The sequence below is a fragment of the Xiphophorus hellerii genome, chromosome 2, assembly GCF_003331165.1.
Source record: "Xiphophorus hellerii strain 12219 chromosome 2, Xiphophorus_hellerii-4.1, whole genome shotgun sequence".
NCBI classification, from domain to species: domain Eukaryota; kingdom Metazoa; phylum Chordata; class Actinopteri; order Cyprinodontiformes; family Poeciliidae; genus Xiphophorus; species Xiphophorus hellerii.
Window position 1 is genome coordinate 6,345,854 of NC_045673.1, and position 14,804 is coordinate 6,360,657.

At 37.5% G+C, this 14,804-nt stretch overlaps 3 protein-coding genes across 4 annotated transcripts in view; all 3 read right to left on the reverse strand.

Moving 5' to 3' along the window:
- LOC116729108 (AT-rich interactive domain-containing protein 3B-like) overlaps positions 1 to 2,212 on the reverse strand; it is a 28,519-nt gene extending 26,307 nt beyond the window's left edge. Inside the window, exon 1 of one of the 2 annotated variants that reach the window (XM_032577453.1) lies at positions 1,889 to 2,212. In XM_032577453.1, coding sequence (XP_032433344.1) covers positions 1,889 to 1,912 — 24 coding nt within the window. In that variant the 5' untranslated portion in view covers positions 1,913 to 2,212. The other variant, XM_032577462.1, reaches the window with a different exon arrangement.
- A 2,558-nt stretch (positions 2,213 to 4,770) lies between these two features.
- cox5aa (cytochrome c oxidase subunit 5Aa) lies at positions 4,771 to 10,266 on the reverse strand. The gene is made up of 5 exons (XM_032550138.1): positions 10,088 to 10,266; positions 9,258 to 9,374; positions 5,445 to 5,566; positions 5,245 to 5,354; positions 4,771 to 5,175 (listed from the first exon to the last, which is right to left on the reverse strand). The coding sequence occupies exons 1-5, from the start codon at positions 10,158 to 10,160 to the stop codon at positions 5,172 to 5,174; spliced, it is 426 nt and encodes a 141-aa protein (XP_032406029.1). The 5' UTR covers positions 10,161 to 10,266; the 3' UTR covers positions 4,771 to 5,171.
- Positions 10,267 to 12,053: 1,787 nt separating this feature from the next.
- rpp25a (ribonuclease P/MRP subunit p25, a) lies at positions 12,054 to 14,736 on the reverse strand. Its single transcript, XM_032579038.1, is given in 2 exon segments — positions 12,054 to 12,602; positions 12,604 to 14,736. Coding segments are annotated over 2 exon segments (633 nt in total). The 5' UTR covers positions 12,985 to 14,736; the 3' UTR covers positions 12,054 to 12,350.
- Between the last annotated feature and the right edge of the window lie 68 nt (positions 14,737 to 14,804).

A 14,804-nucleotide genomic window follows, 5' to 3' on the forward strand; every position in this document is an offset into this window, starting at 1 on the left:
GCTCGTTTCCGGTGAGAGTTGGACTCCGCCAGGGCTGCCCTTTGTCACCGATTCTGTTCATCACTTTCATGGACAGAATTTCTAGGCGCAGCCAAGGTGTTGAGGGGATCCGATTTGGTGGCCTTAGGATCTCATCTCTGCTTTTTGCAGACGATGTGGTCCTTCTGGCTTCATCAGATCGTGATCTGCAGCTCTCACTGGAGCAGTTCGCAGCCGAGTGTGAAGCGGCCGGGATGGGGATCAGTGCCTCCAAATCCGAGGCCATGGTCTTGAGCCGGAAAAGGGTAGAGTGCCTTTTCCGGGTCAGGGGGGGTGTCCTGCCCCAAGTGGAGGAGTTTAAGTATCTCGGGATCTTGTTCACGAATGGGGGAAGAAGGGAGCGGGAGATCGACAGGCGGATTGGCGCAGCGTCTGCTGTCAAGCGGGCGCTGTACCGGTCCGTCGTGGTGAAGAGAGAGCTGAGCCAAAAAGCGAAGCTCTCGATTTACCGGTCGATCTACGTTCCCACCCTCATCTATGGTCATGAGCTTTGGGTCATGACCGAAAGAACGAGATCGCGGATACAAGCGGCCGAAATGGGTTTTCTCCGTAGGGTGGCTGGGCTCTCCCTTAGAGATAGGGTGAGAAGCTCAGTCATCCGGGAGGGACTCAGAGTAGAGCCGCTGCTCCTTCACATCGAGAGGAGCCAGTTGAGGTGGCTCGGGCATCTGGTCAGGATGCCTCCTGGACGCCTCCCTGGTGAGGCGTTCCGGGCACGTCCCACCGGGAGGAGGCCCCGGGGAAGACCCAGGACACGCTGGAGGGACTATGTCTCTCGGCTGGCCTGGGAACGCCTCGGGATTCCCCCGGAGGAGCTAGAAGAAGTGGCCGGGGAGAGGGAAGTCTGGGCCTCCCTTCTGAAGCTGCTACCCCCGCGACCCGACCTCGGATAAGCGGAAGAAGATGGATGGATGGATGGATGGATGGATGGATGGATGGATGGATGGTACCCATAATAATTAATGAATTACATTGAGCTTATCATTTAATCAATTATATAAAATAGACAGTTTTGTAATCCAGAGGAAAATCTTATTCTTCTCATAACAGCAACACTTTTAGCTGGTTTTGATTTACTTTGCAGGTTTCCAGAAACATTTATCATCCAATATAACACCCAGAAATTAGATTTTTATTAATTAAAACAAACATTTGTGCAAATAAATGAGCTTGTGCTTGTTTTAGTTTTTGTAAAAAAACAAAAAAAAAACAACAAAAAAAAAACAAATAGAGTAAACCGGGCATATCGACGCAATCTTTAGGGTTTCCTTATGTAGAAACTTTCTTCATAAAAATTAATAGCGCATACTTAATAGTGTTTGATACCTAGAACCAAGTTGAATACATATGATTAAATTTTTATTATTTTTCTATAAAAAGCCTTGAGAAGTAAATAAAGTGAACCTTAAAATAAAATACAATCGGTATCGGTCTGGAAAATAATGATCGGGTCATTTCTAGAGGGTGAATGAACAGATAAAACTTTAAAACAACTAAAATATCAAAGTCATCGGGGGAGGTTTATTGCAAATCTAAAGTCAATTTGAAGTTTTATCAGCTTATAAATAAAAACAGACAGTCATTCATTTACATGAATTCATGCATTCATTCAGTCTTCGGCATGATAAACGTCTCGCTTTGCTAAACAGCGGCTAAATCATGAACCATCTTACCCGGCGCCGTGTTTCTGTTACAAACGGCGCGTTTAATTTTCCTCCGCGAACCGAGCAGCTGGATTATCCTGCATTTCAGAGACAACCTCTCGGTAAATCTGCTCCCTGTAATGTCTTCATCAGCCCACAGTTGCTTTGTTACTGTAACAAACACGAGTGGGAGCGTCGACACTCACCATTTGCGCCTTGGAGTAATTCATCGTCGCCAACAGGTTTGTTTTGTTTTGTTCCTCCCGGCAGAATTAAGTCACATCTCATCAGCAGCGCTGTCCTTTAGGAATGCGTTTTCTTGGTTTTTGTTTTGTTTTGCTCTTTTGGACCGGGGGTGACTTTAAAAGCCTGGGTTGGTGTGGGAGGCCGGAGCGGTCGGAGCTGGAGGAGGGGTAAATAACGCGCAGTGTTACCTCCCTGGTCACTGCGCATGGAAACTCAAACATTTTGATTGTCTCTGACTAGGTGACCCCCTCACCCACAGCCCGGGTGAATGAAAGGCCCGCCCCGTGCGTAAAAAATCCTCAAGTGTTTTTTTTTTTTTCTCTCTCTTCCTTTCCTCTCCTTGGAGGAGCGATGATAAACTTCCCAACCTCTCCACCAGAAAACTCCCACTCGATGCACAACCCTCTGATTATTATTCAGTGAGATAACGAGAGGAAAACAGCATTTTAAAAAAAAGGTGGAAACATTTTACATTTAAATCTAAACTAAACGCTCCGTTTTCTCCAGTTGTTACTAAACACCCCGCGGTTCCAGCCAATCAAGCACCCCATTGTTTACGTAACATTTGCGTGCATTTCGGTTTGATTTTGGAGGATAAACCAAATATATATTACTTTTTTAAAAATATAATAAATAAAATGTGGTTCAGCAGAAACACCTTTAGGTTTACTCATCTATAAATAGACTCTGCGACTAATAATGGGAAAAATTAGAGTTGAGTAATAAATTACATTTACTCGATTACATTTAGTGGAGTAACTTTTAAAAATATGTACTTTCAAGAGTATTTTTATTACTCGATACTCATTTTTCTCTCGTCTCCCTCTTCCTCCAACTGTACTTTTTACTTTTACTTGAATAAAATTTCTAGATTTTCTATCCACTGGATGAAAAACAAACATGTTTTAACCAAAAGTTCAGACACACACGTGCAGTTTTTGTAAAGTTTTATATTGAGAGAAAATGTTTTCTTTTGCTTGATTGTTATTTTATTGTTACTTATATGACTTATTATCATTTTCATCCTTAAAATACCAGAAATTTCACTTAACTTTACATTTTAACCCGTCTGATGACTCAGTACTTGATACTTTTTAGCAAATGCTTTTCACTTATACTTGAGTAAAAATCTGTTGTTGAAGTAGTGCTACTCTTATTGAGTTGAGTACAATTTTTGGGTTCTCTGGGTAAAATATTAAAGTAAGATTGAAAGCAGAGAATCTGTGAATTTGAAAAAAAAAAAAGAACATGCATCACCGCAGCATAATGCTGCCACCACCATACTTCACATTTTCTGCCACCAAATATGACAAACAGGATTTTTTTCTGATTTTATTCTAGCCAGATTTTATCAGATTCTTCTACCCGAGTTTTGACACCTGCAGCTCCTCCAGAGTCACCAGCGGTGCCTTGGCAGCGACTCTGCTCAGCTCAGGCCTCCTCTGGGCTACAGCTTTAGGACGGCCGTGTCTTGGTAGGTTCTGCCAAACCTTTTCCGTTTCCTGACATGGACTGGACGGTGCTCAGATCGTCAAAGCTCTGGATATTATTTTACAACCAAACCCGGCTTTAAACTTTTCCACGATTCCATCTCTGACCTGCCTGCTGTGTTCCTTGGTCTTCATGATGTTTGTTCTCTGAAGCATTCACAGAAAAACTAATCGGATTACACACAGGTGGTCCTAATTTACCAATAAACTGACTTTTAAGGGGAGCTGAATACTTGCGCACAACACACTTTACTTATTTGCATTTGGAAAGACTTTTAAAAATGATACACTTCACAATTTTGCACCACTTTAAGTTAATCTGATATTTGAGAAAAAAAACTCAGCAGTATGAATATTTTCCACAGGGCATTGAAAGAATGAACCAGAACTTTATTTGAAGAGCTTCTATTCTTACTCCAAGTGATAACCCTGTGGGTGGTAATCTGTGGTCATAGTTGCCCCGCCCCATTCTAAATAAAGCCCAAGGCAGAGGCAGTTGACATGACCTGATTGATTACAGGATATGAACATAACTCTGCAGCAGTACAGCAAACCTTTCATGCATGTGAAGGAAACTACAAGCAATAAATGCAAAAAGGGACAAAAAAGGGGAAAAAAATAAACAAAAAACACCAAATTTAATTGGTTTTCAAGACTAATTTCTACACCAATCTGCACATTTGAGTATAAAATATTTACCTACTCAGGGTTCATTTCTACAAATCTTGTTGGTTTACTATTCGACTCAGGCTGAACAACTGTAATCAGATCTAATGGAACCACTGAAAATGGCCAAATCTTTTCAATTATCATACATCCCAATACAAAAATATATATTTAAAAAAAATTTTCTTTGTAAATAAAAAAAAAAAAGGCTAGATTTCAGAAAACTAGAAAAATTGTCAATGTATGAACTTTTTAAAACAATTTTATAGGACTATTATATAGTGAAGTTTGTATGAGTTCCAATTACATTTTTGTACATGAATAAACGATATTCTTAATTATGGATTGATATGCAGCAGAATTGTCAGCAACTTAAAACCTAAAATGCTTAATGAGCTTTCACAAAACAAAATAATCTGCTATGAGGCAAGTCAGTCAAAATAAGGGTAAAGATATAAAATATGTTCATGTATTTTATGAAAATATATAAAACCATGTTTTTATTTTATATATCTGAAATATATAAATAGATTTAGTTCCAGTATGTTTATATAATATTTATAAATAAATATATTTGGCAAATATCCACCAAATATTTAGTAAAGAATAACATCTGGAAACCATATTTCACTCTTAAATAAAATTAATATTTTAACTGATAAAATAAAAAAAATCCCAAATAGTAATCACATTACACCAACGCCATCGTTGATGAATTTTATTCAACCCGCAAATACATTTTCCCTGAAATGAACAGATGTAACGCAGACTCGATACAGTCAGATGAATCCTTACATTCGTGTGACTCTGCTGCCCCCTGGCGGCAAGACCTTCACAAGCATTCAGATGGTGAGAATCATTTGGTAATGCTTTGATCTAGAGCAACTTGAACTTAAATCCTGCTAGGCAGATAGTTGAACTTTCAAGAAACACAAAAAAGATAAAATTCCAGTATGTTTACGACACACGAAGATTAGAATATTCATCCATATTTTACAAGCAAAAGAAACCAGTAAAGGCAAAATTTAATTCAGACGTGTTTTGATGAGGCCAACATTTAAATGCAAGAGCTCGATCTTCTCGTACATCATCTGTGGAAAAAAGAAGGGATATTTAGAAGAGATGAAATGCTTGATTTAAATTAAAATGAATAAACGTACATTTTATCAAGTCCAAGTTCTTCAGGTGTGGAAATGCCGAGTTCGCTTAATGTGGGCTTGAGCTCCTGGATCACGTACGGGTAGATGTCTTTATGAGGCCCGGCTTTGTCCTGAATCAAAGTTAAACTCCATTAGTTTACAACTAAAATCTTTTTTTAATTTTTGGCTAACATTATTCCCAGACGTTCTGAATTTCTGACCTTCACCGCCTCCAGGATGCGGATGGCGCTGGCCAGGTCGTTTAGTCTGCGGCAGGCTCTCAGCGCCGCCTCAAGAATCTTTGGTTCTGGTACCAGGTCGTACCCGATCAACGTGTTCATCCCTGAAACACAGTTTACACTTTACAAGCTGCAGGAAACACAGAACGACTTATCGTATACTCAGACCCAAGCCAATTTGTACCTTTGCTCAGCATTTTCCTCTACTTACCTCTTTTGACTTCCTGTAAACAAAACTTTTGATCTCATGGGTCTTAACCATGGATGTGCAACAGGCTCTGATTTGTTCTAAATAAATTTTAAATATAAATATAAAAACAACTGGAGCTTCTAGCAATTTTACAGTTTTTCTTTGAGTAATTTAATTGAATCTCCACAACCTAATGACACCAACAACATATTTATATCTAATGTTCTTGTCATTAGGTTGAAAAATATTTGCTTTGCTTTTTCCAATATCAATTATATCCATCACTTTTTGCTAATACAAAAAAGTTTTTTCTGTATTTCAAAACCTAAAAATAGAAAGAAAAATGGTAAAGCTGCAATATGTAACTTTTATAATATTTTTCGGTTTAAGTATTTGTTGAAATTGTCATTATTTTGTGACAGAATGCTACAAGACAGATAATCTGTAAAAAAAAAAAAAAAAGTTAGCTCCTCTGCCTTCTCTCAGCGCTGACTAGAAACAACCAATCAGAACCAGGAGGCGGGTCTATTGCCTCTCCGTTATGCTGCAGCTAGCTTAGCATGTTGTGAATGCTGGGCTAGTTAGCATGACCACTGACGACGGCAGATAAATGTCTTTTTTTGTAACTGCATGTTTCTCTGTCATTAGCACAATTAGCAGCAAGTACATGAGGTTGAGTGACAGCGCTAAGACAAGCCTCCTGGCTGCGATTGGTTGTTTTTGGTCGGGAGCATTTAGGATTAGGAGGAGGAAGAGGAGCTAAATCTTTTCACAGATTATCCTTCTCATATTGTGCCAGTTTAAACAAATATGTAACAAATATGTAAAAAAATATAGAGATTTTCTTTTATAAAAAGTTACATACTGCAGCTTTAAATCTCCCATGCAACTAAATTTAATTTTAAATCTTCTGCATTTAATCTGGACCTGATTCCTGCTTATGCTACTAAAGTTTTATGAAATAGCAGAATATGAACCCACGGCAAAACCAAACTAACTAAACAAGCAGCCACACAATCACATTTCTTCATCACAGAGATTATAGAAAATTATTTTATATTTGTTGGTTTAGTTTTTATTATTACTTAGAAACTGTGGAGTACTCTCCACAGTACTTTTACAAATTTAGAGCACACTTAGAAAGTCCAGAGAATACTTACTTACACTTATTTAGCAACCCAGAACAGGGCTTAGAACTTGGAATCCAGAAAAACTACCTTAGCAACTACATTTTAGACTCCTATTCTCCCAACCCAGAAAAGGAATTAGACCCGAGGCCTTATACTTATCTACCAACCCTGCATAGTTTATTTACTTTGGATCAACATTATTAGCTTTTTCTTCTTTTGCTCTTTCTTTTGGTTTGTATTTCCTTTTAAATCCTGTAAAGCACTTTGTATTGCATTGTTGCTGAAAATGTGCCATATAAATAAAATTACCTTTACCTTTTCAAAGCAGGTATGAAATGTCCTGCAATAGAAAAAACCCAGCAAAACACATTTTTACACTATATAAACAAAGATGTTATTTCCTTATTGGGCCATAATTGTACATTTTAAAATGTTGTAGCTTGCAGATACTAAAACAATAACTAATAAATACATTATTGGCAAAATCAGTGGTTTAAAAATATGATTGCATTATGTGCAAGTTATTAATTAATCATTGACTTGATTACATTTAAAATGGCCAGAATGATTTAAGTTAGCGACTATTGAGTTAATAGTTACAATATCAATATTCAGTCAGTATTTTTGTGAGTTATGAAGATAAAAGATAATTAAAGTTCATCTTTCATATGTAGCTTAATTCAGTTTTACATTGTTTAAAATAATTGTGGTTCTATTTAGGCTGGTTGAGCTGCATACACCTTAAAAATGTGTTGGATCAGCCGAAAACAAAACAAGAGGCAGGATTGTATTTCAGAGCATTCACTGTTATCTAGAGCAGTTTTTGTTGAAATAACAGCAGCCAAAAAAAAGCTAAAATGATTTAATTTTGTTTTTAAAGCCTTGAATTAAGGACTTTATCCAACAAATGAACAGAGAAAGATGCTATTTTTTCTAAAAATTTCTCAAAAACATAGCCAGTAAGCTAACAGTTAACTTATACCGTCACTTCTGCCTCCAACTTAGAGAGTAAAGACCTTAAATCAAATCTTTACGGCAAATGGATTTTAAAAAAATCTTCAGATGAGGAAAAGCTCCTTTTATGGAAACACAAACTTGTATTTTACACCCCAGCCCAGTTAATGGAGGCACCAGAGAGAACATTTTGTTGATAAGGGCGTAGTGGAGCCTAAAAGAAATAAATTTAACTTTAAGGTTTAACTAAATTGTGAAAGTAGCCTGAAACACCTGATGTCAGAAACAGAGACTAGTCAGTCTGGTTGGGTGAAAGGGAACGGTAAAAACAAACGAACAAAAAAACAAATCCAAAAGCAAAAAAAGAAAAAAAGTTTGTTTTAACGACATTGTGTAAAGCTGTACATTAAAGCGGATGGAAACAGTTAAAGAAAATTGCATCTCGCTGTGCAATAAAAATTCCTAACTCACAAGTTTCAACTTGAATTACAGCAAACTTAAAAAACTGATCTTAATGTTTCCAGGAATCAGTAAAGTTCCCTAAAAATATTTTTTCCTGTTTCTTCATATTCACCAAAGACTACATTCTTCACTGAATTACAGTTGGGAGCAACAGAACCTGACTGCCAGCAGTACACGGAGTTTTATTCAATCCAGACCAGCTAATAAGAAAGGGTTATACATTTATATGTTTTGTGCTGCTTTTATCTGCTTCACATTTACTTTGTTGGTGAATAAATCTCAAAAATTATTACATTTATTCTACTTATAGTCAGTGAGCGATAGAAAGTAAGGTAAGGTCATTCATCTTTTAAGGAAGTAAAAAATATATATATTTTAATGCAAACTAGAGAAAATCTGAAAAGCTTTATTTAACTGATAACAGAAAGATTACCACTGCATGTTTATATGCCAGTTTGACATTTATTATATTTATTTTGCGCATTTTTTCCCTGCAATTACAAATGCAGGTTAAAAGAAGGCTATATGAAAAGACCCTAAGCTATTACACATCTACAATCATAAGGAAGAAACATCTAATCTAAAAGTAGGAAGTGTTACATTTGAGTACAAAATGACTTAAAACGCAGACAGATGAGCACTCTCCTCAACAGTACCATTTCAAAAATAAAACAGTTAGGACAGCAAAGGTCCATCCAGCTAACTAAAGTAATATAATTTCCTATTCTAGCTTGTGTCTGCGCTCTACAACACTGCTGATGAAAAAACTTTTCATTGAGGTTAAGTCTAAAAACAGGTTCTGAGAGACAATCCAAACTAATCTTTACTAACCTAAATAATGCAGTCTGAAAAGTAAAGAAGATCCATATGGCATGGATGTTGTGATGAGGAATTATTCCAGACTGATTGACTCTGAGCCTAATATTAATCTGACCAAACCCCTGTTGACCTACAGTTAATATAAACCAACCTTGTGGAAGCAACTTCCTCATACCGAAGTTTAGCACCATTCTGCACAATTATTTGTCTTTTATAGATTTGGTGTGATTAAAAACCCACCTTTTCTCAACTCCCATGCGTCGATGTCAGGCTTGTTGAAATATGTAATCCAGCGGGCATCAAACTCTTCATCTGTCTCCTGTTTCCCGTGGGAGTAACACCTTGATGCCAGAGGAGCTGTGTGATAAAAAAAAACAAAACAACAATCAGTGCCTAACGTCACTTTCAGTGGTGTTCAGTGTTACACAACGTTGTCACATGGAAGGTCATAAGAGTCAAAGTTTGCAGTGAGTGAAGGAGAAAAAGGGCAAATGCTGCGCGTCAGGTGGATCACTTCCATTGTCCGGATATAGGACTGCACGTAGCTGATGATACACTTACGCATTAGACACGTACGATCAACTGTAAATCTAATGGATATCCTGTAGATCATTCTGACCTAGAAAAATGAATTAGATAAGCTGTAATATCACGTAAGCATCAGAATGATGTGCTTTTCTCAGGCGCTGAAGACGCTGCCAGTCCATTTTAGTGCAGAAATGTCCGCAGCCGGCTCACTCAGCAGATGAACTAACACAGTTAGCACGTTAGCATGTCCCAGCTGGGTCATGGCAAGGACACAACCACCCGCGAGCGAAACATTTGGATAATATCACAACAAAGCAGCCTCATATTATGTATTTTTACGTTTTTATGTTAACCGATTGACCAACATGTTAAAAGCTTTAAATAAACTGAGTGTATTATTAAGCGGCCGGCTGGTTAGCTAGCTTAGCTGGGACCGCAGTGTGCTGACAAACACTGGATATCCGCATGAACTTCGCCCCTACACTTTCACACTCTGCCGCATTTAAACAGCCAATTCTCAGAGAGAAACGATAAACAAATACCTTGGCACCTCGGTTGTGTTCGAGTTAAACTCCGAGCACCGGAGACCGACAGTCGGACGGCAGTTCTGAACATGATGCGGCGCAGCCAGCAAGACAAACCGGTACGATTTTATCCGGAGGAAGCGGCTCTAACGGCAGGCGCCAGCAGATAGGTAAGGTCCTTCTGCGCATGTGCAAAGCGGAGCTCATTCTTGACCTGTTTTGGTCTGCCACGAGTGACATGAAATGACACGCAAAAATGTTAAATATGTTTCTACAAATACCTTACAAACGAGCCACAAAAGAAAAACAAAATCATAACTGATAAATTCTTAAATATATAAATATGCATATAATCAGATGTGGATAGAGTAGTAAAAGTTGTACTCGAGTAAGAGTATTACCACTTCAGCATATTTTCATTTAAGTAAAAGTAACAAGTATTGCAAGTGCAAGAATTTACTCAAGAAAGAGTGAAAAAGTCTTCTGTAAAAGATTACTTAAGTACTGAGTAACTAAACATAACTATGAACGCACGTTTCCGCAACAACAAAACTTGTATCTGATAATTATGACTGAACTAACCGTATAATTATAAGATACTATTTTATAATTTAATCTTAGCTATCTCATAATAATGGAATTTCATACTTGTGCTACCTCATAATGACTTAGCTGCAAATCTTTATAGGTTAGTCATCATAACTAACCTATAAATGTCTTATTTAACAGATAACGTTTGTTTTTGTTTTCCCATCAAACTGGCAGAAATAAGCTTCCAATCATAACATCTCAGTTCAGTTTCTATTGTACTTTTAAACAAAAACAAAAAACGGGACAACACATATAAATGAACATAAGCCAAGTGGCTCATTTCTACCTTTATTTCCACTTGGCATGTTCATCTTAAAACACAGATTATAAAAACAAGGATGAAAACCACACATATAACTAAAAAAAGAAGAGTTAAAAATCAACCATAAAATCCACGCATATTTGATTATTGTTGACATTTCTGACTTTACAAGAGGCAGGTTTTAAGAAATTATTTAATATTTTACAATAGCATCATCAGATGGCCAAAAATTTTAGTTATCTAAGACTAAAATGAAAAAGAAAATGCATAAAAATAACAATTTCCAAGTAGCATATTGAAAGCAGAAGAAATAACTCCTTTTATAAATAAAACGTATGAAGCTAATTACAATATGGATAATGTATATACATACTGTATATTATATATTTGAGACAACACAATGTATTGTGTAGATAGAAAATAATATTTATAGTAATATTATTTCCTAGTTTTTTGTACAAACAAGGAAACTGACTAACTAATAAACTAAAAATGTTTTGCTTACTATACATAAGAAGGTATAGTAGTGCCCATGCTAACAGATTTCTTTTTGGAGCAGGTTGTATAGGTTACTTATATACATTTTTCTCCCTTGATAGATAAATAAAACAGCAACAGTTTTTTTTATTACAATAGAAAAATAGAAGCTGACGAATATGAATCTCGAAACTGAAATTATAAATCAGTTCAATTCAGTTTTATTTATTTAACGCCAATTCATGACACTTTACAGAAATATAATCTCAATTCAATTATAAATACATTCCAATTGATCTTAGCTATCAAACAGTACAGAAAGCTCAATTAATTATTCAAAGTAGTTTAAAAAGTCAAAACTGTAATGGAGTTGACTTTTGAATATACCTTGCTGCACTTTTGTACTTGATGCCTTTTATTTACTTCATTTCATTTTAGTTTGATAAGTTAAACAAAAATAATTATTATAATTTATATCAACTGATATGAAATGTTTATATTGTGATACGTTTTTCAGCCGTATTGTCCAGCCCTAAAGCAGTATCTAATAACTGGGAGTGCACCGATTGCAGTTTTCTGGCCGATCGCCGCTTGCCGATCTTTAAAAAGCCTGACCTGCCGATTCTGATTTTGTCTCTTTTTCTTTGTCTGAAATGTCGCTAAATATAGCAAGAAACTTGTGGAGTTGGTAACAGTGGAGTGACTATTGTTGACTGCAAACATGCAGACATGACCTGTTGGGTCAAACCTCTGTCACAGCAGACCAGAAAAGGACAGCAAACTTGGTTGATAAGATCGGCTTCACATGTAAGTATCGGCCAATCACCGATCTCCCAAAATTAGAACTAGGTGCACCGCTATAAATTACTTCACAAAAAACAATAGTACTTTTTTCAGCCAAACATTACTACGAAGAAGGAACATGTAATTGCACATTTTCTGACTTTTTAGCTAAACTTTGTAGGTTTTAGGAGGACATCTGGTCCAATCATCCAGACTGAGCCTCTTGGCAGTGTGCAGTGAATTCGGCCTGCCAGCTGTTCTTCGCAGATCCCCTCGTCGCTCCTCTTCCTCTGTGGGACCGCTGAAGGTTTGTGGAGGCTGGTAGCCCAGCTCCTGGGGATCCAGCGGGTCTTTGGAGAGCAGGATGCAGATGGCCGGCACCGTCCTCTCCACGGTTGTGGTCTCTGCTTCCTGCGGTGCTGCTCTCCCATACCTCATTAACTGTCATGTAGCAAAGTTTGGACACCTGATGCAGCCCTGCCACTTTGCGTTTCAGGATTTCCACGCAGGTGATGGTCTTGGTGATGCCCCTGCCCAGGCCTGTGAAGACCACCTGTCTCACTGCCGCTGCACTGCTGTCCTGTCCTTCCCCCTGCATGCGGGCGGTTGCAAACCGCAGTAAATTGCGAATTTTGCTTCCTTCTTTCACTCGCATGTGCAGGACGTCTGCAGCAAGGCCAGGAATGGGCAAAGGGGCTCTCTCCTCAGAGCGGCCGATTCTCCGCCGGGTGCTCTGCTCCGGTTGTGGAGGACAAGACGCAAGCTGGACACCAGAAGACAGTGAAGAAGACTGATCTTCCATTATGGTGGAAACTAAATAAGACGATTCTTCTGCATCTGCAGGCTTGTTAATCCATTTTCCTCGAGGTTTAAAAGCAGCAAATTTAAAGAAAATCTGCTTTGCAATCCAAACTTTTCACTTATCCTCATCTTCTCTCGGTCGCCTGTTCGTGGTGTCGAATTTGTTTTGTCTTCTTGGAGCTGAGATGACAGCCTGCAGAGTAAGAAAGCCACTTCTTCTCCTAATCCCACAGTCGTGAAAGAAAAGATGTCCTTGCTCTCTTCAGCTCTGAGGACAGCTGATGCCAACAAACACATGAGGCTTAGAGAAAGACATGAAGAGTGGGACATAGAGCTCTTAAAGGCACATGCTCATTTTTCTTCCTCTAACAAAGTCTCATACATTCATTGCAGTTTTTTAAACAATAATTTAGTGAAATGTTTAGGACTCAGAGAGTTTACCTGTGTGTAGTTGCTTGAGTTACACAGATGATTGAATATGAGTTAATGAGATTTAACAAAGCGTGCAGTTGAAACAATTCTTTTGTTTTTTACAGATTTGGACTTGATAGTTTCATCTGACGTTCTTATGCCGCAGTTTTGCTGATAATGAACTACAGGAATAAAAAGAGAGAATAACAAACACTGCGGTACAATAGGGCTGGCTGTTTTGAAGATAAATTTCCTCCTCTCTATCTTTAGAGGCCCATATGGTCCAGGAAACATATCTTCCTTTGGGCTATAACAGCAACTTCACAGCTCTCCACTCTTCAATTCATCGCCTGCTGGGGTGACCCAGAAAATACTTTCCACACCACTTCTACCTCTTTTTTCCCCCAGTGAATGACATGAGGACAATCACACCTTAAAGCTACTGCAATTTATTTTGATATCTACACAAAACAGGAAATAAAAGTAAGAATCCAAATGAAAACAAAAGGATTTCTGAGACACAAATGACCAGCTGTGGGGTTTATCTGAAATTTAATGCCAATGTGTGTTATATTTAATGGTAGTAAAAATGTTAACAGACAAATAATTTATTTTATTTTTAGTCAGCTACTGACAATGTAAGTTCCTTGACGTGAATTGAATGTCATTCTATAACAGCTTTTCAATTAACAATATTGTCAAAATGTGTTTATGTATTCTTTAAATTAACTTTTGTTTAGTCAAAAAGTTATTTTATCCTGACATTTTTTTGCTCCATAAGTTCTGTTAACGCTGGCTGCTGTTGGCTGTTGGCGGTTACCGTAGCAACCAGTAACTGACAGTTTCTGTAACTGCCGTTTGGGTTCGAATCAGCTCTGTGTTTTCTTTACCAGTATTATATTTTAACATATATTTAGATAAATTTAATTACACACAGGGTTTCGTGTGTATTTTTGCTATGTTTTGACTGTTATCATAATTAATGCTATGCACTGTAGCTCTGTTTAATTTTACAACTGTTAACTGTTCATTGGGAACCATTGCTCTGTAGTTTGTTTAGGTTTATTTACTGGATTTTAATTACTGTAAATGGGCAGAAGCTGCTGGATTGATGTTAGCCACCAGCTTGATTTTCTCTCCTCAGAATAAATTCAGTGAATCTGAGTGTTCGTCTACTGGCGCTGAGATGAACAAAGAAGGGCTACAATACTACATTTAACTACATGTTATGTTTTCTTCCATGTCGTCTTTTGTTTTTATGTAATTTCTCAAAACTGTTTTAGTGATGTGATATGTGGACCATTGTAAGAACAGCAGCAGCTAAATGTGGATCCCAAATAAACTAAACTAGACTAAACCTCATGTCATTAAATCTCAAACAAGAATGAAGAATGAGTGATGTATTTACAG

Excerpts from the sequence above, each read along its gene's own strand:
- cox5aa (XM_032550138.1), bottom strand. The coding sequence starts at position 10,160 with ATGTTCAGAACTGCCGTCCGACTGTCGGTCTCCGGTGCTCGGAGTTTA. Across the intron at positions 9,375-10,087 it reads AACACAACCGAGGTGCCAAG|CTCCTCTGGCATCAAGGTGT; the intron begins GTATTTGTTTAT and ends TTTATCACACAG. Across the intron at positions 5,567-9,257 it reads CGCATGGGAGTTGAGAAAAG|GGATGAACACGTTGATCGGG; the intron begins GTGGGTTTTTAA and ends ACTGTGTTTCAG.